Genomic DNA, 25614 nt, shown 5'->3' with positions numbered 1-25614 from the left:
ACCGGTAAGCAGTAACATTAAACCACCGGTTAGCGGTAACATTAAACCACTGATGGACAAATATGCAGAGCATTTCGGGCATTGGTGTGAGAATGGCGCTCTTCAACGACTTCGATGAGATCAGGGCTCCTATTGGCCAGGAGGCAGATAGATTGACAGCTGGCTGCCCAGCCCTGCAACACCCCCCAGATTACACTGTCCAAAACCGGCTCAAGCGCTTGGCTCACACACATCACGGAGGTTCTATTTCACTTGCAGAGAGAGAGAGAGAGGTAGAGAGAGAGAGGTAGAGAGAGAGAGGTAGAGAGAGAGAGAGAGAGAGAGAGAGAGAGAGGGGACATTAGGACGGCTCTGTGCGGTGCTCCAATGTCAGTCCTGAACGGGCCATAGCTAAATGAGAGGAGCGTCATAAAGACCCACAGCTCCGGTACCAGGCTACCGTGGAAACCCTTCGGATTAACTTTTCACTTGACTTGACTTCTCTTTAGAGCGACAGCTTTCTTCCTCTCGTGCGTGTCTCTACGGTCAGTCGGTGGAATGGCAGAGAAGCGACGCTCTTCGTGCAATCTGAGCGTCAAGGCGCACGCGTTCTCGGTGGAAGCTCTCATCGGGGCAGAGAAGACACGGAAGCTCGGGGACGACGACACCGGGGGGTGCTGTCTTGATGAGTGGACCGAGGTGTTGGAACTTCCCGCTAACGGAGGGGAGAGAGAGAAGAAGGTGTACGACCGCGCCATCGACCGGGGCAGCGAGATAGAGTGTGCTAGTGACGGCTCGCGTAAGTAAAGATCGTTCCGGTTGCAGTGGACTGATGGCACCGGATAAAAGTTAAAATACCCTCACCGCCACTCCGAGGCTCTATCATATCAGCTCCAAACCCTCCACACACATCCACAACACGTAGCCTAAACTCTCTCACACTATAGTCTAGTTACGCTAACTAACTAGTTACGCAAGTTAAACCAAATGTAGCTGCATGCAGATAATAAACTGAACACTGACGAAAGAAGAATTATTAGGCTACAACTATTCTAACAGTGACTTTCACTCAGAAGGAATAGAACTGCAGATTTATTCAGACCCCTTATTCTCAAATGGATTAAACAAAAGAAAATGTTTCTCATCAATCTACATAAAATACCCCATAATGACAAAGCCGAAACAGGCTTTTAGAAAATTTTACTAATTTATACAAAATAAATAAAAACATAATTTTTTTTTTTTACCTTTATTTAACCAGGCAAGTCAGTTAAGAACAAATTCTTATTTTCAATGACGGCCTGGGAACAGTGGGTTAACAGCCTGTTCAGGGGCAGAACGACAGATTTGTACCTTGTCAGCTCGGGGGTTTGAACTCACAACCTTCCGGTTACTAGTCCAACGCTCTAACCACTAGGCTACCCTGACGCCCACTATTTTGCCTAAATACCTTATTTAGTATTCAGACCTTTTGCTATGAAACTCGAAATTGAGCTCATGTGCATCCTGTTTTCATTGATCATCCTTGAGATGTTTCTACAACTTGATTGGAGTAAATTCAATTAATTGGACATGATTTGGAAAGGCTCACACCTGTCTATACAAGGTCCCACAGTTGACAGGTGCATGTCAGAGCAAAAACCAAGTCATAAAGTCGAAGGAATTGTACTTAGAGATCTGAGACAGGATTGTGTCGAGGCACAGATCTGGAGAAGGGTACCAAGATCATTTCTGCAACATTGAAGATCCCCAAGAACACAGTGGCCTCCATCATTCTTAAATGGAAGAATTTTGGAACCACGGAGACTCTTCCTAGAACTGTCCGCCCCTCCAAACTGAGCAACCGGGGGAGAAGGGCCTTGAAACTTATGGTCAAACTGACAGAGTTCCAGAGGTCCTCTGTGGAGATGGGAGAATCTTCCAGAAGGACAACCATCTCTGCAGCACTCAACCAAACAGACAATAATGGTAGTGGCCAGACGGAATCCACTCCTCAGTAAAAGACACATGACAGTCCGCTTGGAGTTTGCCAAAAGGCACCTAAAGGACTCAGACCATGAGAATCAAGATTCTCTGGTCTGATGAAACCAAGATTGAACTATTTTGCCTGAATGCCAAGCGTCACATGTGGAGGAAACCTGGCACCATCGCTACAGTGAAGCATGTTGGTGGCAGCATCATGCTGTGGGGATGTTTTTCAGCGGCAGGGACTGGGAGACTAGTCAGGATCGAGGGAAAGATGAACAAAGCAAAGTACAGAGAGATCCTTGATGAAAACCTGCTCTAGATCACTCAGAACCTCAGACAAGGCAGGAGTGGCTTCGGGACAAGTCTCTGAATGTCCTTGAGCGGCCCAGCCAGAGCCAGGACTTGAACCCGATCTAATATCTCTGAAGAGACGTGAAAATAGCTGTGCAGCAACACTCCTCATCCAACCTGACAGAGCTTGAGAGGATCTGCAGAGAAGAATGGGAGAAACTCCCCAAATACAGGTGTGCCAAGCTTGAAGAGTCATACCCAAGAAGACTTGATTCTGTAATCACTGTCTAAGGTGCTTCAACAAAGTAAAGGGTCTGAATACTTATCTAAATATGTTTCAGTTTATTTTTTTTAAATCAATTTGCAAACATTTCTATAAACCTGTTTTTGCTTTGTCATTATGGGGTATTGTGTGTAGATTGACGAGGGGAAAAAACTATTTAATCAATTTTAGAATAAGGCTGTAACGTAATAAAATGTGGAAAAAATCAAGGGGTCTGAATACTTTCTGAATGCACCGCAGATATATTATTAGTAGTATTATTGTTGACCTGTATTAATGGTTGTTGTTGTTACTATTAGTAGTATTATTGTTGATCTGTATTAATGGTTGTTGTTGTTACTATTAGTAGTATTATTGTTGATCTGTATTACTGGTTGTTGTTGTTATATTATTAGTAGTATTATTGTTGACCTGTATTAATGGTTGTTGTTGTTATATTATTAGTATGTCTTGTTGACCTGTATTACTGGTTGTTGTTGTTATATTATTAGTATGTCTTGTTGATCTGTATTAATGGTTGTTGTTGTTATATTATTAGTAGTATTATTGTTGACCTGTATTAATGGTTGTTGTTGTTATATTATTATTAGTATTATTGTTGACCTGTATTACTGGTTGTTGTTGTTATATTATTAGTAGTATTATTGTTGATCTGTATTAATGGTTGTTGTTATATTATTAGTATGTCTTGTTGATCTGTATTAATGGTTGTTGTTGTTATATTATTAGTAGTATTATTGTTGACCTGTATTAATGGTTGTTGTTGTTATATTATTAGTAGTATTATTGTTGACCTGTATTACTGGTTGTTGTTGTTATATTATTAGTAGTATTATTGTTGATCTGTATTAATGGTTGTTGTTGTTATATTATTAGTAGTATTATTGTTGACCTGTATTAATGGTTGTTGTTGTTATATTATTAGTAGTATTATTGTTGACCTGTATTACTGGTTGTTGTTGTTATATTATTAGTAGTATTATTGTTGATCTGTATTAATGGTTGTTGTTATATTATTAGTATGTCTTGTTGACCTGTATTAATGGTTGTTGTTGTTATATTATTAGTATGTCTTGTTGATCTGTATTTATGTGTTAATGGCTGTTGTTGAATGTGGTTGTTATATTTCTGTAACTGAATCCATAGTTACGCTTTCTGAATGACCTCAACAATAAGCTCCGAGGTTTTCGGGAACCTAATTCTTGACAATATCTAAATTAAGGCCGGCATGAATGAATTTAAGGATGTATTAAATTCAATAAAATGCTAATCTTCAACAACCAAGTGCACAGCTATAATAATAGCCCAATAACGATACCTAGGCTTAATGACGTATACACTTGAACAGGTCTACAATTAGATATTTACAAAAGATAAACATTTAGCAAAGGGTTTGGAACTATTTAACCTACAGGCCTAGTTCAGAAACTCACAGCTTTTGAAACACTAGCCTAAATAAATCACATGTTACATCTGTAAAATAATGATTCAAACATGAATGATGTGGTGATTATAGTCCCCGCTCTACTGTAGATATGTGATATATTATCCGGTTATCGGTCTGGTAGATAGAAACAGCTATGCCAGTGAGTAATAGGCGGCTTTATGAGTCGCGTTACAATCATAAACATTCCAATTAGGGGCAGGAAAATGGCCCCCGAACGGAGCCGTTATATGAACGGGGTTTATACATGCATTAAAAACACACAAACACTGCACTGTTAAATTGTAAAATAAAAATAAAAAATATCATCCTGGTTAAACGTCTGAAAGAGGGTTGTGGCTCCAGTATCGCGAGTTGTTTTTATTGGTGATAATTTAGGCATCACCGTGATACAGTAAAACCAACATGGTCGTAAATTAATAAATGCGACAGTAACGCTAATAACATGTCACTGAGTAGAGTTGTTTAAGCCTGTCCTATAGAGTTGTTTAAGCCTGTCCTATAGAGTTGTTTAAGCCTGTCCTATAGAGTTGTTCATTCCTGTCCAATCGTGGCCTGAATACCTATTCTGACAGCAACACAAACGTACCAGCCTGCTCTGGTCAGGTCTGGTCTGAGGAGCGGAACAGACACGGCCCGTTTGGCGATTAGCTGTTTAGAGAGCCATGATTATTATAACACACACACACACACACACACACACACACACACACACACACACACACACACACACACACACACACACACGCACGCACACACGCACGCGCACATACACACATACCCTAACTGTACCTTTAGGCCTGTAATCACTAGACTATTAGTAGCCTATTGTACCAGTAGTATTATTACATTAAAACATCAAACTGTCTTTCCGTAGCGGAGAGTTGTGACGTGGTGTTGGAGGCCCAGGCCCAGCGCACGCCGCCGGTAACAGTAACGGTTCCCGGAGAGGAGATGAGCGTGGACTTGCAGGGCTCCGACCTGTGGAAACGGTTTCACGAGATTGGCACGGAGATGATCATCACGAAGGCCGGCAGGTGGGAGAACACATTAACGTTATCACACACATTACATGACATTACGTCTCATTGACAGATGAAATAAAGAAGAAAGGAAAAAGAAGAGAATCGAACAAATAACAAGTTCGTGTTGAAGGAGGATGTGCAGATGTTTTAGATAAACGTTCTGCTATGATATAATTCGGTTATGTATAATATTATAAATATAATGTTATGTTTTATTCATCGGACTGATTCGTTTATAAGAAGCTCAAAGTTTAAGAAAAGGAAATATCGTAAACATTATTTGGTAGCAATGCTGTAAAAAAAATGTGGAGCTTCGACTAATAATAATAATAATAATAATAACAACGTTTTAAATATTTGTTTATTCTAATCTCATTTAAAGCATAATTTAGAAACTCCTGTCGGAGCCTATCGGTGATGAAATGTTTTTAATATTCTGACAGGCTCCGTTTCAGAATCATATATTAGTCTAATGGGCGGATATATCAATCTGTGAGAAATGTGTAGGATCATTTCGTGTTATGTGAAATCCTAATGTCAGCTATTGTAAATATGACTACCTGACTATGATGCATACAGATATGAGGCATTTATGTAACTCTATTTAATGTCGGACATCGACTTTCTGTTTTCCCGGTGCAGGCGGATGTTCCCCGCTATGCGCGTGAAGATCTCGGGTCTGGACCCCCGCCAGCAGTACTACGTCGCCATGGACGTTATCCCCGTGGACAACAAAAGATACAGGTGAGGAATAATACAACATCATTTACTAATCATTTATTATAGTATTTTTCAATTCTATGCCTACCGCGGCTACAGGCTATTTCTGTAGTTTTGGTCAAAGTTGAAATAGGCTATAAAGACTAACAGTGGTAGGGGTGGTTAAGATTGGAGACATTTCCATAGTTATCTGTAACACATGGACAAAACAAGGTGTGTCGTATTGTGGGTATAGTATATGGAGGTAACATGGTAGGCTATATTTAATATAGCAGAAACCCGCGAGGTTTAAGGTTTTGGTAAAATCGTTTTCTTCGGTGGCCAGAGGCTGGAGCAGGACAAATGGTGTTGGTCGGTCTGTTGATCGGTCAGAGTCAGAGATGGTTGAATCCCCGTGCCGTTTGGGAAGATAAACTCCTTTTGCACAGCTGACCTCCTAACCTCCCAGGCCTGAAGGTCTACCAACAAATGTTACAATAACAGGATGAACAAAACCCGTTTTGAAGTTATTCTCTCTCTCTCCCCCTCTCTGTCTATGTGTGTGCAGGTACGTGTACCACAGCTCCAAGTGGATGGTCGCGGGAAACGCGGATTCCCCGGTTCCACCACGTGTGTATGTCCACCCGGACTCGCTGGCTTCTGGTGAGACTTGGATGCGTCAGGTGATCAGCTTCGACAAACTCAAACTGACCAATAATGAGCTGGATGACCAGGGGCATGTAGGTTACCTAGACAACACTACCTACTGTATATATATATTATATACATACTGAATATTGTATCTATTATGTCACCAACACTAAACACTATTATCTCTGTATTATTAGACATAATTCTATAGATTGGTGGATGGATATATTTAAGTTCACTGATTGATGAGCCTATATTATTTGTTATTCTACTGTGAAATACAGTGTCTTTAAACCTGTAAAATAAAAATGAAGTAAAATAAAGTGTGTTTAAACCAGAGAAACTTGAGAGGGGACTTCCATCAAATAACACATAAGAAGTTCTGCTTGAAATGTAATATTTGATCATATTTTTTATTATTATCATGTTTACTGTATAATATATGTTGTGATTGATCAAAGGACAGAGGTCAGTGGTCTCTGGTATATATTCTGAGTAAAGGGATGCTGCTTATTGGCCTGGTTCCTCTCTAGGTTTCTTCCTAGGTTCTTGCCTTTCTAGGGAGTTTTTCCTAACCACTGTGTTTGGGGTTTTAGGCTGGATTTCTGTACAGCACTTTGAGATATCAGCTGATGTACGAAGGGCTATATAAATACATTTGATTTATTATATTATTATATTACATTATTATACATTATCATATCTGGGTTGCTTTCAGAGGAAATAAATAGATAATATTTTCCCCAGAAGTTTCATCCTCCAATTAGTATGATATGTATGACAGTTAGTAGGATATATATGACAGTTAGTATGATATGTATGGCTATTAGTATGATATGTATGGCTATTAGTATGAAATGTATGGCTATTAGTGTGTGATATGTATGGCTATTAGTATGATATGTATGGCTATTAGTATGATATGTATGGCGTGTATTCATCTGTGGATGTCCATCCTCCAATTCGTACATTATGTTACGAATTTTCTAAACGTATGATATTAAGTTACGAATTCCAATTTGTTGTGGGTAACGTTAGCTAAGTGGCTAATGCTAACGTTAGCTAGGTGGCTAACATTAAACTAGGGGTTAGGGTTAGGAGTTATGTTAAAGGGTTAAGGGTTAGGGGAAGGGTTAGCCAACATGCTAATTAATTACAAAGTAGCTAAAAGTAGCTAGTAAGTAGTTGAAAAGTTGCTAATTAGCTAAAATACTTTCATTGTCCTTTGGGTTGCTAGACTTTGGCTTTAAATGCCCACCCATCCAACCCGACCACCCACCCTACTTTCATTTTTGCCTTAAGTAACCTTCTCTTTTTTGCAAACGTAACATATCATACTAATTTGAGTGTGCCGGATTTACATGTATTATGTTACGTCTTGTCTATGAGACCAGGCTGGAAGATTAGTTTAGTTTAATTTGAATGTTTTCAGAATCATTGTTATATGTTAATCAGACTTAAGCCCTCAGGCAGGACAAAATGTTTTTGGCCGTTCAAAGACAACAGTATGTGTGTGTGTGTGTGTGTGTGTGTGTGTGTGTCTGTGTGTGTGTGTATGTGTATGTGTATGTGTGTGTGTGTGTGTGTGTGTGTGTGTGTATGTGTGTGTGTGTGTGTGTGTGTCTGTATGTGTGTGTGTGTGTATGTGTGTGTGTGTGTGTTTAAGTATGCATTTGTGCTTTATGGCGTGGGAATATAGCAGGTAACTCCATTGGTGTGTAATTGTGTGCGCCCGCGTGTGTAATTCTGCTGCAGTCTAATTGTGCCCTAACCGGGCTGTGTGTGTGTGTGTGTGTGTGTGTTCAGATCATTCTCCACTCCATGCATAAGTACCAGCCACGTGTGCATGTGATTCAGAAGGAGTGTGGCGAGGAGCTGTCTCATGTTAGAGCCGTTCCCCAGGGAGACGGAACCAGAACACTCAGCTTCCCAGAGACTGTCTTCACCACTGTCACCGCATACCAGAACCAACAGGTAACATTCATATAACGTTTAAACAACATTCAGCTTTATATAGGCCTATTATGCATATTGTATAAACAAATAGAATATTCTATAATTGTGGTACAACAAAGGTAAACTAATTACTTGGACATTCCAGGATTTCAAAGAGCACCAACCACCAAGTCAATAAACCATCAAGTTAGTTCTTAAAAATAAAAAAAAATTGATACTTGGAATACTTTAAAAAGTGAGCCTATACAACACTTGGCCTCCCTTGCTAACCTTATAGCACAGTTTAATGGTGCTATCAGGACCTGCAGACAACCATACATACACTAGCCACTATACCACGTCACTGGCTACTCGAACCAACAGCAAACCTTTCCATATAACTCATAGAACATCCACACAACATTTACACAACATTCACAAAACATTCAAACAACATTCAGAAAATATAGACAAACCAACCGTAAACAAACGTTTTCTCACCATCCAGCTCAGAACACAGTAAAGACAGGAGAGTTCTGACTGTAGAGAGTATTAGAGTTAAAGGGAAGGAAACGAGAGTTCTGACTGTAGAGTATTAGAGTTAAAGGGAAGGAAACGAGAGTTCTTACTGTAGAGTATTAGAGTTAAAGGGAAGGAAACGAGAGTTCTGACTAGAGAATTAGAGTTAAAGGGATTGAAACGAGAGTTCTGACTGTAGAGAGTATTAGAGTTAAAGGGAAGGAAACGAGAGTTCTGACTGTAGAGAGTATTAGAGTTAAAGGGAAGGAAACGAGAGTTCTGACTGTAGAGTATTAAAGTTAAAGGGAAGGAAACGAGAGTTCTGACTGTAGAGAGTATTCGAGTTAAAGGGAAGGAAACGAGAGTTCTTACTGTAGAGTATTAGAGTTACAGGCAAGGAAACGAGAGTTCTTACTGTAGAGTATTAGAGTTAAAGGGAAGGAAACGAGAGTTCTGACTGTAGAGTATTAGAGTTAAAGGGATTGAAACAAGAGTTCTGACTGTAGAGAGTATTAGAGTTAAAGGGAAGGAAACAAGAGTTCTGACTGTAGAGAGTATTAGAGTTAAAGGGAAGGAAACGAGAGTTCTGACTGTAGAGTATTAGAGTTAAAGGGAAGGAAACGAGAGTTCTGACTCTAGAGAGTATTAGAGTTAAAGGGAAGGAAACGAGAGTTCTGACTGTAGAGAGTATTAGAGTTAAAGGAAAGGAAACGAGAGTTCTAACTGTAGAGAGTATTAGAGTTAAAGGAAAGGAAACGAGAGTTCTGACTGTAGAGAGTATTAGAGTTAAAGGAAAGGAAACGAGAGTTCTAACTGTAGAGAGTATTAGAGTTAAAGGAAAGGAAACGAGAGTTCTGACTGTAGAGAGTATTAGAGTTAAAGGAAAGGAAACGAGAGTTCTGACTGTAGAGAGTATTAGAGTTAAAGGGAAGGAAACGAGAGTTCTGACTGTAGAGAGTATTAGAGTTAAAGGGATTGAAACGAGAGTTCTGACTGTAGAGAGTATTAGAGTTAAAGGGAAGGAAACGAGAGTTCTAACTGTAGAGAGTATTAGAGTTAAAGGAAAGGAAACGAGAGTTCTAACTGTAGAGAGTATTAGAGTTAAAGGAAAGGAAACGAGAGTTCTGACTGTAGAGAGTATTAGAGTTAAAGGAAAGGAAACGAGAGTTCTGACTGTAGAGAGTATTAGAGTTAAAGGGAAGGAAACGAGAGTTCTGACTGTAGAGAGTATTAGAGTTAAAGGGAAGGAAACGAGAGTTCTGACTGTAGAGAGTATTAGAGTTAAAGGGAAGGAAACGAGAGTTCTGACTGTAGAGAGTATTAGAGTTAAAGGGACGGAAACGAGAGTTCTGACTGTAGAGTATTAGAGTTAAAGGGAAGGAAACGAGAGTTCTGACTGTAGAGAGTATTAGAGTTAAAGGGAAGGAAACGAGAGTTCTGACTGTAGAGTATTAGAGTTAAAGGGAAGGAAACGAGAGTTCTGACTGTAGAGAGTATTAGAGTTAAAGGGAAGGAAACGAGAGTTCTGAAACAACACAGTGTGTTCAAAGTAACTTAGCTCTAGTTACCATCTGGTTACCTGTAACTTCAAGCATAGTTAAGTTTTTGGGTTATTACATATTTATTAACTTATTTCCAGATAACTTGTAAACTGCCCACAATGCACTATTTCTCAACCTCATATGGAGGATCTACTCTGTGCTACTCTGTGCTACAGAGTTCGTATGCTAGCTCAAGCTGTCTAACGTTAGCCACTAGCCATGATACCATGTAACTACACTTCAGATCAAGGGTTGGCGGTGGTGAGCTTCAAACCACCAATCACAGGAAGTGTGTTGTAAGCAAGAAACAGATGGGGCATGTGCAGCATGCTCTTCCTGGAGTTTGTGGCTGTGTTATGTAATGGGAACCCCTTTAGCACGGCAGGCTGTGGTGCTCTATTTTTGTAGGTTTAGACACTCGTCGGCTCTCCTATCTGTTGTTTCAACGTTTAGCCACGTTCTCTGTGAAGTAAGCTAAGGGAGTTTTGTAACATTTTCCACCTTGTCTTAGTGCTAGCGCAGATAAAGAAGAGGAGTTGAGGAGATGATAATTGAGAAAGATTCTGGTCTCTACTGTTTTTTACTGGTCTCTAGTTTACTTTATTGGATGCTACTGGACTATTCTGGAGTTAACTCGACTCTAACGCTATCTACTGGTCTTCAATTGTTTCTACTAGTCTTTACTATTCTCTACTGATCTCTGCTGGTATCTACTGGTCTCTACTGATCTCCAATGGTATCTACTGGTCTCTAGTATTCTCTACTGATCTCCAATGGTATCTGCTGGTCTCTACTATTCTCTACTAATCTCCATATGGTATCTACTGGTATCTACCCTTCTCTACTGATCTCTAATGGTATCTACTGGTCTCTACTATTCTCTACTGATCTCTAATGGTATCTACTGGTCTCTACTATTCTCTACTGATCTCCAATGGTATCTACTGGTCTCTGCAGATCTCCAATTGTATCTACTGGTATCTACAATTCTCTACTGATCTCCAATGGTATCTACTGGTCTCTACTCATCTCTAATGGTATTTACTGGTCTCTACTGGTATCTACTAGTCTCTACTGATCTCTAATGGTATCTACTGGTCTCTACTGACCTCTAATAGTATCCACTAGTCTCTACTGACCTCTAATATTATCTACTGGTCTCTACTGACCTCTAATAGTATCTACTGGTCTCTACTATTCTCTACTTGGCTCTACTATTCTCTACTGATCTCTAATGGTATCTACTGGTCTCTACTGACCTCTAATAGTATCTACTGGTCTATACTATTCTCTACTTGGCTCTACTATTCTCTACTGATCTTTAATGGTATCTACTGGTCTCTACTGATCTCTAATGGTATCTACTCGTCTCTATTGATCTCTAATGGTATATCGACTGGTCTCTACTGATCTCCAATAGTATCCACTTTTCTCTACTGATCTCTAATGGTATCTACTGGTCTCTACTGATCTCTAATAGTATCCACTGGTCTCTACTGATCTCTAATGGTATCTACTGGTCTCTACTGATCTCTAATAGTATCCACTGGTCTCTACTGATCTCTAATGGTATCTACTGGTCTCTACTGATCTCTAATGGTATCTACTGGTCTCTACTGATCTCTAATGGTATCTACTGGTCTCTACTGATCTCTAATGGTATCTACTGGTCTCTACTGATCTCTAATGGTATCTACTGGTCTCTACTGATCTCTAATGGTATCTACTGGTCTCTACTGATCTCTAATAGTATCCACTGGTCTCTACTGATCTCTAATGGTATCTACTGGTCTCTACTGATCTCTAATAGTATCCACTTTTCTCTACTGATCTCTAATGGTATCTACTGGTCTCTACTGATCTCTAATAGTATCCACTGGTCTCTACTGATCTCTAATGGTATCTACTGGTCTCTACTGATCTCTAATAGTATCCACTGGTCTCTACTGATCTCTAATGGTATCTACTGGTCTCTACTGATCTCTAATGGTATCTACTTGGCTCTACTATTCTCTACTGATCTCTAATGGTATCTACTGGTCTCTACTGATTTATAATGGTATCTACTGGTCTCAACTTATTTCTAATGGTATCTACCAGTCTCTGCTATACAATGCTGATTTTTAATGGTTCCTAATGGCTTTTACTATTCTTTACTGATCTCTAATGGTATCTATTGGTCTCTACTGATCTCTTAAGGTCTCTACTGGTCTCTACTATGCCCTACTGATCTTTAATGGTATCTACTGGCCTATGCTATTCTCTAATGATCTCTAATGGTATCTACTGGACTCTATGCTTCTCTACTGATCTCTGTTTATATCTACTGGTTTCTACTGATCTCTAATGGTATCTACTGGTCTCTACTATTCTCTTCTGATCTCTAATGGTATCTACTGGTCTCTACTATTCTCTACTGATATCTAATGGTATCTACTGGTCTCTACTATTCTCTACTGATATCTAATGGTATCTACTTGTCTCCACATATCTTTAATGGCATCTACTGATCTCTAATGGTATCTACTGGTCTATGCTGTTCTCTACTGATCTCTAATGGTATCTACTGGTCTCTACTATTCTCTACTGATCTCTAATGGTCTCTACTATTCTCTACTGACATATAATGATATCTACTGGCCTCTACCATTCTCTATTGACCTCTAATGGTATCTACTGGTCTCTACTATTCTCCACTGATCTCTAATGGTCTCTACTGGTCTCTACTGATCTCTAATGGTATCTACTGGTCTCTACTATTCTCTACTGATCTCTAATGGTCTCTACTGGTCTCTACTGATCTCTAATGGTATCTACTGGTCTCTACTATTCTCTACTGATCTCTAATGGTATCTACTGGTCTCTACTATTCTCTACTGATCTTTAATGGTATCTACTGATCTCTAATTGTATCTACTGGTCTCTAATGATCTGTAATGGTCTCTACTGGTCTCTACTGCTCTGTAATGGTCTCTACTGATCTGTAATGATATATTTTGGTCTCTACTTGTTTCTACTGGTGGTTCTGTTTTTACTGAACGATGTTTAATGTTTGAGGAGAGTGGAGATACCTATAAACTGGACACGGGTAATACACACAAAGACACACACACACACACGCACACAGACACACACGCACTCACGCACACGCACACGCACACACACACACACACACGCACACGCTCACACACACGCACACGCTCACACACACGCACACGCAAACTCAGACCATAACTTTCTGGCTAATTGCTGTATCAAACTCTTCTCAAACAACATCATCTACATAATAACACCTACAACATCATCTATATAATAACACCAACAACATCATCTACATAATAACACCAACAACATCAACAACATCATCTATATAATAACACCAACAGCATCATCTATATAATAACACCAACAGCATCATCTACATAATAACACCAACAGCATCATCTATATAATAACACCAACAACATCAACAACATCATCTATATAATAACACCAACAACACCATCTATATAATAACACCAACAACATCATCTATATAATAACACCAACAGCATCATCTATATAATAACATCAACAACATCATCTACATAATAACACCAACAACATCTATATAATAACACCAACAACATCATCTATATAATAACACCAACAGCATCATCTATATAATAACATCAACAACATCATCTATATAATAACACCAACAACATCATCTATGTAATAACACCAACATCATCTATATAATAACATCAACAACATCATCTATATAATAACACCAACAACACCATCTATATAATAACACCAACAACATCTATATAATAACACCAACAACATCTATATAATAACACCAACAACATCTATATAATAACACCAACAACATCTATATAATAACACCAACAACATCTATATAATAACACCATCAACATCTATATAATAACACCAACAACATCTATATAATAACACCAACAACATCTATATAATAACACCAACAACATCTATATAATAACACCAACAACATCTATATAATAACACCAACAACATCTATATAATAACACCATCAACATCTATATAATAACACCATCAACATATAATAACACCAACAACATCTATATAATAACATCAACAACATCATCTATATAATAACACCAACAACACCATCTATATAATAACACCAACAACATCTATATAATAACACCAACAACATCTATATAATAACACCAACAACATCTATATAATAACACCAACAACATCTATATAATAACACCATCAACATCTATATAATAACACCAACAACATCTATATAATAACACCATCAACATCTATATAATAACACCATCAACATCTATATAATAACACCAACAACATCTATATAATAACACCAACAACATCTATATAATAACACCAACAACATCTATATAATAACACCAACAACATCTATATAATAACACCATCAACATCAGTTTTTTTTACATCAAATCGATCAGGAGATGTAAAGATCAATCCCAAAACTATCCTTTTTGGAAATTAACTTTTATTTATAAAAACCTGATGTTTTAGAAAATCTGACGGTATTTTATGGTTATTGCTTTGTTGTTTTTAGATTTACGGTTTATAGTTGTGTTGTGTCCAGATTACCAAGCTGAAGATTGACAGGAATCCATTTGCCAAAGGCTTCAGAGACTCCGGACGAAACCGGTGAGTTGCACTGGGCTGTGTGTGATTGTATCTGTGTGTGATTGTATTTGTGTGTGATTGTATGTATGTGTGATTGTATGTGTGTGTGATTGTGGGTGTGTGTGATTGTATGTGTGTGTGATTGTATGTGTGCGTGATTGTATATGTGTGTGATTGTATGTGTGTGTGATTGTATGTGTGTGTGATTGTGGGTGTGTGTGATTGTATGTGTGTGTGATTGTATGTGTGTGTGATTGTGGGTGTGTGTGATTGTATGTGTGTGTGATTGTGGGTGTGTGTGATTGTATGTGTGTGTGATTGTATGTGTGTGTGATTGTGGGTGTGTGTGATTGTATGTGTGTGTGATTGTATGTGTGTGTGATTGTGGGTGTGGCTGTAGGTGTATATTTGTATTTATTATGGATCCCCATTAGTTCCTGCCAAGGCAGCAGCTACTCTTCCTGGGGTTTATTATGGATCCCCATTAGTTCCTTTCAAGGCAGCAGCTACTCTTCCTGGGGTTTATTATGGATCCCCATTAGTTCCTGTCAAGGCAGCAGCTACTCTTCCTGGGGTTTATTATGGATCCCCATTAGTTCCTGCCAAGGCAGCAGCTACTCTTCCTGGGGTATATTATGGATCCCCATTAGTTCCTGCCAAGGCAGCAGCTACTCTTCCTGGGGTTTATTATGGATCCCCATTAGTTCCTGCCAAGGCAGCAGCTACTCTTCCTGGGGTTTATTATGGATCCCCATTAGTTCCTGCCAAGGCAGCAGCTATTCTTCCTGGGGTTTATTATGGATCCCCATTAGTTCCTGCCAAGGCAGCAGCTACTCTTCCTGGGGTATATTATGGATCCCCATTAGTTCCTGCCAAGGCAGCAGCTACTCTTCCTGGGGTTTATTATGGATCCCCATTAGTTCCTGCCAAGGCAGCAGCTACTCTTCCTGGGGTTTATTATGGATCCCCATTAGTTCCTGTCAAGGCAGCAGCTACTCTTCCTGGGGTTTATTATGGATCCCCATTAGTTCCTGCCAAAGCAGCAGCTACTCTTCCTGGGGTTTATTATGGATCCCCATTAGTTCCTGCCAAGGCAGCAGCTACTCTTCCTGGGGTCTAGCAAAATTAAGGCAGTTATATACAATTCAAATCATTACATGATATTTCACAACACATTGTGTGGCCTCAAGCCACTACTCTACAACACAATATATATGTATACTGGTGTATATTATCTGTGCCTGCTTGTGTGTCTCTTCACAGTCCCCACTTTTCCATAAGGTGTATAACAGTGTGTGCATAAATTATATATTCAGTATACATACAGCACCAGTCTAAAGCTTGGGCACAGCTACTCATTCAATGGTTTTTCTTTATTTTTACTATTTTCTATATTGTAGAATAATAGTGAAGACATCAAAACTACGAAATACACATATGGAATCATGTAGTAACCAAAAAAGTGTTAAACAAATCAAAATATATTTCATATTTGAGATTCTTCAAATAGCCACCCTTTGCCTTGATGACAGCTCTGCACACTCTTGAAATTATCTCAACCAGCTTCACCTGGAATGCTTTTCCAACAGTCTTGAAGCAGTTCCCACATATGCTAAGCACTTATTTGCTGCTTTTCCTTCACTCTGCAGTTCAATTCCAAACCATCTCAATTGGGTTGAGGTCCGGTGATTGTGGATGCCAGGTTATCTGATGCAATACTCCATCATTCTCCTTCTTGGTTAAATAGCCTTTAAACAGCCTGGAGGTGTGTTGGGTCATTGTCCTGTTGAAAAACAAATGATAGTCCCACTAAGCGCAAACCAGATGGTTTGGCGTATCACTGCAGAATGCTGTGGTAGCCATGCTGATTAAGTGTGCCTTGAATTTAAAAAAAATCACAGACAGTGTCAATAGTAAAGCACCCCCACACCATCACACCTACTCCTCCATGCATCACGGTGGGAAGCACACATGCGGAGATCATCTGTTCACCTACACTGCGTCTCACAAAGACACGGCGGTTGGAACCAAAAATCTCAAATTGGGCCAAAGAATAGATTTCCACTGGTCTAATATCCTTTGCTCGTGTTTCTTGGCCCAAGCAAGTATCTTCTTTTTATTGGTGTCCTTTAGTAGTGGTTTCTTTGCAGCAATTCCACCATGAAGGCCTGATTCACACATTCTCCTCTGAACAGTTGATGTTGAGCATTTATTTGGGCTGCAATTTCTGAGGCTGATAACTCTAATGAACTTATCCTCTGCAGCAGAGGTAACTCTAGGTCTTCCTTTCCTGTGGCAGTTGTCACGTTCATCGTAATGATGAGACCAAGGCGCAGCGTGAATAGAGTTCCACATATTTTTAATGAACTGAAACTCACCAAACAAAACAACCAACAACCAAATGAACCATGACACTACTAGTGTGCACACAGACACCTAACTGTAGACAAGATCCCACACCAGAAAGTGGGAAAAAGGGCTGCCTAAATATGATCCCCAATCAGAGACAACAATAAACAGCTGTCGCTGATTGGGAACCATATCAGGCCAATATAGAAATACAAAACATAGAATTTACAAAACCCCTAGACATACGAAAACCCTAGACATACAAAACTAGAGTACCCACCCTAGTCACACACTGACCTAACCAAAATATATAGAAAAACAGAGATATCTAAGGTCAGGGCGTGATAGCAGTCCTCATGAGTGCCAGTTTCACCATAGCACTTGATGGTTTTTGCGACTGCACTTGAAGAAACTTATTGAAAGTTATTGACATTTTCCTTATTGACTGACCTTCATGTCTTAAAGTAATGATGGACTGTCGTTTCTCTTTGCTTATTTGAGCTGTTCTTATCATAACATGGACTTGGTATTTTACCAAATAGGGCTATCTTCTCTATACCACCCCTACCCTGTCACAACACAACTGATTAGCTCAAATGCAATGCAGTAATACATAATAATAATAATAATAATAATAATAATAATAATAATAATAATATCACTCTGCAGGGCAGTAATACAATATCACTATGTAGGGCAGTAATACAATATCACTATGTAGGGCAGTAATACAATATCACTATGCAGGGCAGTAATACAATATCACTCTGCAGGGCAGTAATACAATATCACTCTGCAGGGCAGTAATACAATATCACTCTGCAGGGCAGTAATACAATATCACTCTGCAGGGCAGTAATACAATATCACTCTGCAGGGCAGTAATACAATACCACTCTGCAGGGCAGTAATACAATATCACTCTGCAGGGCAGTAATACAATATCACTCTGCAGGGCAGTAATACAATACCACTATGCAGGGCAGTAATACAATATCACTATGCAGGGCAGTAATACAATATCACTATGCAGGGCAGTAATACAATACCACTATGCAGGGCAGTAATACAATATCACTCTGCAGGGCAGTAATATAATACCACTATGCAGGGCAGTAATACAATATCACTATGCAGGGCAGTAATACAATATCACTATGCAGGGCAGTAATATAATACCACTATGCAGGGCAGTAATACAATATCACTATGCAGGGCAGTAATACAATATCACTATGCAGGGCAGTAATACATAACCACTATGCAGGGCAGTAATACAATACCACTATGTAGGGCAGTAATACAATATCACTATGCAGGGCAGTAATACAATATAACTATGTAGGGCAGTAATACAATACCACTCTGCAGGGCAGTAATACAATACCACTCTGCAGGGCAGTAATACAATATCACTATGCAGGGCAGTAATACAATATCACTATGCAGGGCAGTAATACAATACCACTATGCAGGGCAGTAATACAATACCACTATGCAGGGCAGTAATACAATATCACTATGTAGGGCAGTAATACAATATCACTATGCAGGGCAGTAATATAATTTCACTCTGCAGGGCAGTAATACAATATCACTATGCAGGGCAGTAATATAATTTCACTCTGCAGGGCAGTAATACAATATCACTCTGCAGGGCAGTAATACAATATCACTATGCAGGGCAGTAATACAATATCACTCTGCAGGGCAGTAATACAATATCACTATGCAGGGCAGTAATATAATTTCACTCTGCAGGGCAGTAATATAATTTCACTATGCAGGGCAGTAATACAATATCACTATGCAGGGCAGTAATACAATATCACTCTGCAGGGCAGTAATACAATATCACTCTGCAGGGCAGTAATACAATATCACTCTGCAGGGCAGTAATACAATATCACTATGTAGGGCAGTAATACAATACCACTCTGCAGGGCAGTAAAACAATACCACTCTGCAGGGCAGTAATACAATATCACTATGCAGGGCAGTAATACAATATCACTATGCAGGGCAGTAATACAATACCACTATGCAGGGCAGTAATACAATACCACTATGCAGGGCAGTAATACAATATCACTATGTAGGGCAGTAATACAATGTCACTATGCAGGGCAGTAATATAATTTCACTCTGCAGGGCAGTAATACAATATCACTATGCAGGGCAGTAATATAATTTCACTCTGCAGGGCAGTAATACAATACCACTATGCAGGGCAGTAATACAATATCACTCTGCAGGGCAGTAATACAATACCACTATGTAGGGCAGTAATACAATATCACTATGCAGGGCAGTAATACAATATCACTCTGCAGGGCAGTAATACAATATCACTATGCAGGGCAGTAATACAATATCACTATGCAGGGCAGTAATACAATATCACTATGTAGGGCAGTAATACAATATCACTCTGCAGGGCAGTAATACAATATCACTCTGCAGGGCAGTAATACATTATCACTCTGCAGGGCAGTAATACAATATCACTATGCAGGGCAGTAATACAATATCACTCTGCAGGGCAGTAATACAATATCACTATGCAGGGCAGTAATACAATATCACTATGCAGGGCAGTAATACAATATCACTCTGCAGGGCAGTAATACAATATCACTATGCAGGGCAGTAATACAATATCACTCTGCAGGGCAGTAATACAATATCACTCTGCAGGGCAGTAATACAATATCACTCTGTAGGGCAGTAATACAATATCACTATGCAGGGCAGTAATACAATATCACTATGCAGGGCAGTAATACAATATCACTCTGCAGGGCAGTAATACAATACCACTCTGCAGGGCAGTAATACAATATCACTCTGCAGGGCAGTAATACAATATCACTATGCAGGGCAGTAATACAATATCACTATGTAGGGCAGTAATACAATATCACTATGCAGGGCAGTAATACAATATCACTCTGCAGGGCAGTAATACAATATCACTATGCAGGGCAGTAATACAATATCACTATGCAGGGCAGTAATACAATATCACTATGCAGGGCAGTAATACAATACCACTCTGCAGGGCAGTAATACAATATCACTCTGCAGGGCAGTAATACAATATCACTATGCAGGGCAGTAATACAATATCACTCTGCAGGGCAGTAAGACAATATCACTCTGCAGGGCAGTAATACAATATCACTATGCAGGGCAGTAATACAATATCACTATGCAGGGCAGTAATACAATATCACTCTGCAGGGCAGTAATACAATACCACTCTGCAGGGCAGTAATACAATATCACTCTGCAGGGCAGTAATACAATATCACTATGCAGGGCAGTAATACAATATCACTATGCAGGGCAGTAATACAATATCACTATGCAGGGCAGTAATACAATATCACTATGCAGGGCAGTAATACAATATCACTATGCAGGGCAGTAATACAATATCACTCTGCAGGGCAGTAATACAATACCACTCTGCAGGGCAGTAATACAATATCACTATGCAGGGCAGTAATACAATATCACTATGCAGGGCAGTAATACAATACCACTATGCAGGGCAGTAATACAATACCACTATGCAGGGCAGTAATACAATATCACTATGTAGGGCAGTAATACAATATCACTATGCAGGGCAGTAATAATACAATATCACTATGTAGGGCAGTAATACAATATCACTATGCAGGGCAGTAATACAATACCACTATGCAGGGCAGTAATACAATATCACTATGTAGGGCAGTAATACAATATCACTCTGCAGGGCAGTAATACAATATCACTATGTAGGGCAGTAATACAATATCACTCTGCAGGGCAGTAATACAATATCACTATGTAGGGCAGTAATACAATATCACTCTGCAGGGCAGTAATACAATATCACTATGTAGGGCAGTAATACAATATCACTATGCAGGGCAGTAATACAATACCACTATGCAGGGCAGTAATACAATATCACTATGTAGGGCAGTAATACAATATCACTCTGCAGGGCAGTAATACAATACCACTCTGCAGGGCAGTAATACAATACCACTCTGCAGGGCAGTAATACAATATCACTCTGCAGGGCAGTAATACAATATCACTCTGCAGGGCAGTAATACAATATCACTCTGCAGGGCAGTAATACAATACCACTCTGCAGGGCAGTAATACAATATCACTCTGCAGGGCAGTAATACAATATCACTCTGTAGGGCAGTAATACAATACCACTCTGCAGGGCAGTAATACAATATCACTATGCAGGGCAGTAATACAATACCACTCTGTAGGGCAGTAATACAATACCACTCTGCAGGGCAGTAATACAATACCACTCTGTAGGGCAGTAATACAATACCACTCTGCAGGGCAGTAATACAATACCACTATGCAGGGCAGTAATACAATATCACTATGCAGGGCAGTAATACAATACCACTCTGCAGGGCAGTAATACAATATCACTCTGCAGGGCAGTAATACAATATCACTCTGCAGGGCAGTAATACAATATCACTCTGCAGGGCAGTAATACAATATCACTCTGCAGGGCAGTAATACAATATCACTGCAAATCATCCAGAACATACAAAACAGGAAAGAAATGCCTTTACAGTAAAGATGCATTCAGAATGAAGTTTCCTTTTTGATGGGGGGGGGGGGGGGGGTACTGTAATACTGTATAGTACTGTAATACTGTATAGTACTGTAATACTGTATAGTACTGTAATACCGTATAGTACTGTAATACTGTATAGTACTGTAATACTGTATAGTACTGTAAGACCTAATAATACTGTAATACTGTAATACACTGCATACTGAAAGTATTCAAACCTCTTGACTTTTTCCACATTTGTGACCGACCGCCTTAATTCAGTCTTATGTAACAACATTTGAGTGTGTTTTTGACATTGGATAAAAGTAGAGACTCAGAGCAACAACATGGTATATCATACACTGCATTTGAGGAACAATGGGAAAGTTACTCTGCTTTGAAAGTTGATCAATTTGTAACCCCACTTTTTAGTAAATGGCCCCTGAATTTTTGTCTACACCTATTCAGCCTTAAGCCTTAGCCCCACACTTCTCTTTAAGGATTCTCATGTGAGGTCATCTCTTTAAGGATTCTCATGTGTGGTCATCTCTTTAAGGATTCTCTTGTGAGGTCATCTCTTTAAGGATTCTCATGTGAGGTCATCTCTTTAAGGATTCTCATGTGAGGTCATCTCTTTAAGGATTCTCATGTGAGGTCATCTCTTTAAGGATTCTCATGTGTGGTCATCTCTTTGAGGATTCTCTTGTGAGGTCATCTCTTTAAGGATTCTCATGTGATGTCATCTCTTTAAGGATTCTCATGTGAGGTCATCTCTTTAACCTTTCTGATCTCCCCATCCCGGATCCGGGATCGTGAATACAGACTCAAGCTCATTACCATAACGCAACGTTAACTATTCATGAAAATCGCAAATGAAATGAAATAAATATGCTAGCTCTCAAGCTTAGCCTTTTGTTAACAACACTGTCATCTCAGATTTTCAAAATATGCTTCTCAACCATTGCAAAACAAGCATTTGTGTAACAGTATTGATGGCTAACGTAGCATTTAGCATTAGCATTCAGCTGGCAACATTTACACAAAAAAAACAGAAAAGCATTCAAATAAAATCATTTACCTTTGAAGAACTTCAGATGTTTTCAATGAGGAGACTCTCAGATAGCAAATGTTCAGTTTTTCCTGAAAGATTATTTGTTTAGGACAAATCGCTCCGTTTTCTGCGTCACGTTTAGCTATGAAAAAACCCCTGTATCCAGGATTGTGTAAATCTATCAGCAAGCTCATTAGCATAACACAACGTTAACTATTTATGAAAATCGCAAATGAAATGAAATAAATATGCCATCTCTCAAGCTTAGCCTTTTGTAAACAACACTGTCATCTCAGATTTTCAAAATATGCTTCTCAACCATAGGAAAACAATCATTTGTGTAAAAGTAGCTAGCTAGCGTTAGCATTTCGCGTTAGCATCCAGCACGCAACATTAACAAAAACATAAAAGCCTTCAAATAAAATCATTTACCTTTGAAGAACTTCTGATGTTTTCAATGAGGATACTCTCAGTTAGATAGCAGATGCTCAGTTTTTCCAAAAAGATTCCTTGTGTATTAGAAATAGCTCCGTTTTATACATCACATTTGGCTACCAAAAAAAATCCGAAAATTCAGTCCTCAAAACACGAACTTTTTTCCAAATTAACTCCATAATATCGACTGAAAACATGGCAAACGTTGTTTAGAATCAATCATCAAGGTGTTTTTCACATATCTCTTCATTGATACATCGTTCTTGGACACATGCTTTCTCCCCTGAATCAAATGATAAAGTAGAAGCAGCTGGCAATTGCGCACCGAATTCGACGCAGGACACCAGGCGGACACTTGGAAAATGTAGTCTCTTATGGTCAATCTTCCAATGATATGCCTACAAATACGTCACAATGCTGCTAAGACCTTGGGCGAACGACAGAAAGTGTAGGCTCATTCGTTGCGCAATCACAGCCATATAAGGAGAGAATGGAAAACAGAGCTTCAGAAATTCTGCTAATTGCTGGGTGATGCATCATCTTGGTTTCGCCTGTAGAATGAGTTCTGGGGCACTTACAGACAAAATCTTTGCAGATTCTGAAACTTCAGAGTGTTTTCTTTCCAAAACTGTCAAGAATATGCATAGTCGAGCATCTTTTCGTGACAAAATATCGCGCTTAAAACGGGAACGTTTTTTATCCAAAAATGAAATAGCGCCCCTAGAGCTCTAACAGGTTATTAAGGATTCTCATGTGAGGTCATCTCTTTAAGGATTCTCATGTGTGGTCATCTCTTTAAGGATTCTCTTGTGAGGTCATCTCTTTAAGGATTCTCATGTGATGTCATCTCTTTAAAGATTCTCATGTGAGGTCATCTCTTTAAGGATTCTCATGTGAGGTCATCTCTTTAAGGATTATCATGTGAGTCATCTCTTTAAGAATTCTCATGTGAGGTCATCTCTTTAAGGATTCCCATGTTATGTCATCTCTATTAGGATTCTCATGTGAGGTCATCTCTTTAAGGATTATCATGTGAGGTCATCTCTTTAAGGATTCTCATGTGTGGTCATCTCTTTAAGGATTCTCATGTGAGGTCATCTCTTTAAGGATTATCATGTGTGGTCATCTCTTTAAGGATTCCCATGTTATGTCATCTCTATTAGGATTCTCATGAGCTCATCTTTTCATGGATTCTCATGTAATGCCATCTCTTTAAGGATTCTCATGTGTGGTCATCTCTTTAAGGATTCTCATGTGAGGTCATCTCGTTAAGGATTCTCATGTGAGGTCATCTCTTTAAGGATTCTCATGTGTGGTAAACTCTTTAAGGAATCTCATGTGAGGTCATCTCTTTAAGGATTCTCATGTGAGGTAAACTCTTTAAGGAATCTCATGTGAGGTCATCTCTTTAAGGATTCTCATGTGATGTCATCTCTTTAAGGATTCTCTTGAGATCATCTCTTCAAGGATGAGGGTGAGGTATGGTGGGGGGGTAGCAGGGTGAGGTATGGTGGGGGGGTAGCAGGGTGAGGTATGGTGGGGGGTAGCAGGGTGAGGTATGGTGGGGGGTAGCAGGGTGAGGTTTGGTGGGGGGTAGCAGGGTGAGGTATGGTGGGGGTAGCAGGGTGAGGTATGGTGGGGGGGTAGCAGGGTGAGGTATGGGGGGTAGCAGGGTGAGTCATCTTGGGGGGGTTGCAGGGTGAGGTATGGTTGGGGGGGGGGGTTGCAGGGTGAGGTATGGTGGGGGTGTAGCAGGGTGAGGTATGGTGGGGGGTAGCAGGTTGAGGTATGGTGATGGGGTAGCAGGGTGAGGTATGGTGGGGGGGTAGCGGGTGAGGTATGGTGGGGGGTAGCAGGGTGAGGTATGGTGGGGAGGTAGTAGGGTTTTTTATGGTACGGGGTAGCAGGGTGATCGATGGTGGGGGGGTAGCAGGGTGATTTATGGTGGGGGGGGGGTGGAAGGGTGAGGTATGGTGGGGGGTAGCAGGGTGATTTATGGTGCGGGGTAGCAGGGTGATTTATGGTGCGGGGTAGCAGGTTGATTTATGGTGGGGGTGTAGCAGGGTGAGGTATGGTGGGGAGGTAGTAGGGTTTTTTATGGTACGGGGTAGCAGGGTGATCTATGGTGGGGGGGTAGCAGGGTGATTTATGGTGGGGGGGTAGCAGGGTGATCTATGGT

General features: G+C 39.7%; 1 protein-coding gene across 1 annotated transcript in view; it reads left to right on the top strand.

Annotated features, from left to right (window-relative positions):
- Positions 1–204: 204 nt before the first annotated feature.
- The window catches only part of LOC110503213 (T-box transcription factor TBX18), a 42064-nt gene continuing 16654 nt past the window's right edge, over positions 205–25614 (top strand). The window contains exons 1-6 of the mRNA XM_036973648.2: positions 205–778; positions 4843–5002; positions 5633–5734; positions 6258–6429; positions 8147–8314; positions 14963–15027. Of these exons, the coding sequence (XP_036829543.2) occupies positions 538–778; positions 4843–5002; positions 5633–5734; positions 6258–6429; positions 8147–8314; positions 14963–15027 (908 nt within the window). The 5' untranslated portion in view covers positions 205–537. The remainder of the gene's footprint in view (positions 779–4842; positions 5003–5632; positions 5735–6257; positions 6430–8146; positions 8315–14962; positions 15028–25614) is intronic.

This window comes from Oncorhynchus mykiss, chromosome 4 (assembly GCF_057628025.1).
Source record: "Oncorhynchus mykiss isolate SJ-2025 chromosome 4, ASM5762802v1, whole genome shotgun sequence".
In the NCBI taxonomy this organism is placed as follows: Eukaryota; Metazoa; Chordata; class Actinopteri; order Salmoniformes; family Salmonidae; genus Oncorhynchus; species Oncorhynchus mykiss.
This window is presented reverse-complemented; position numbering and strand designations above follow the sequence as displayed.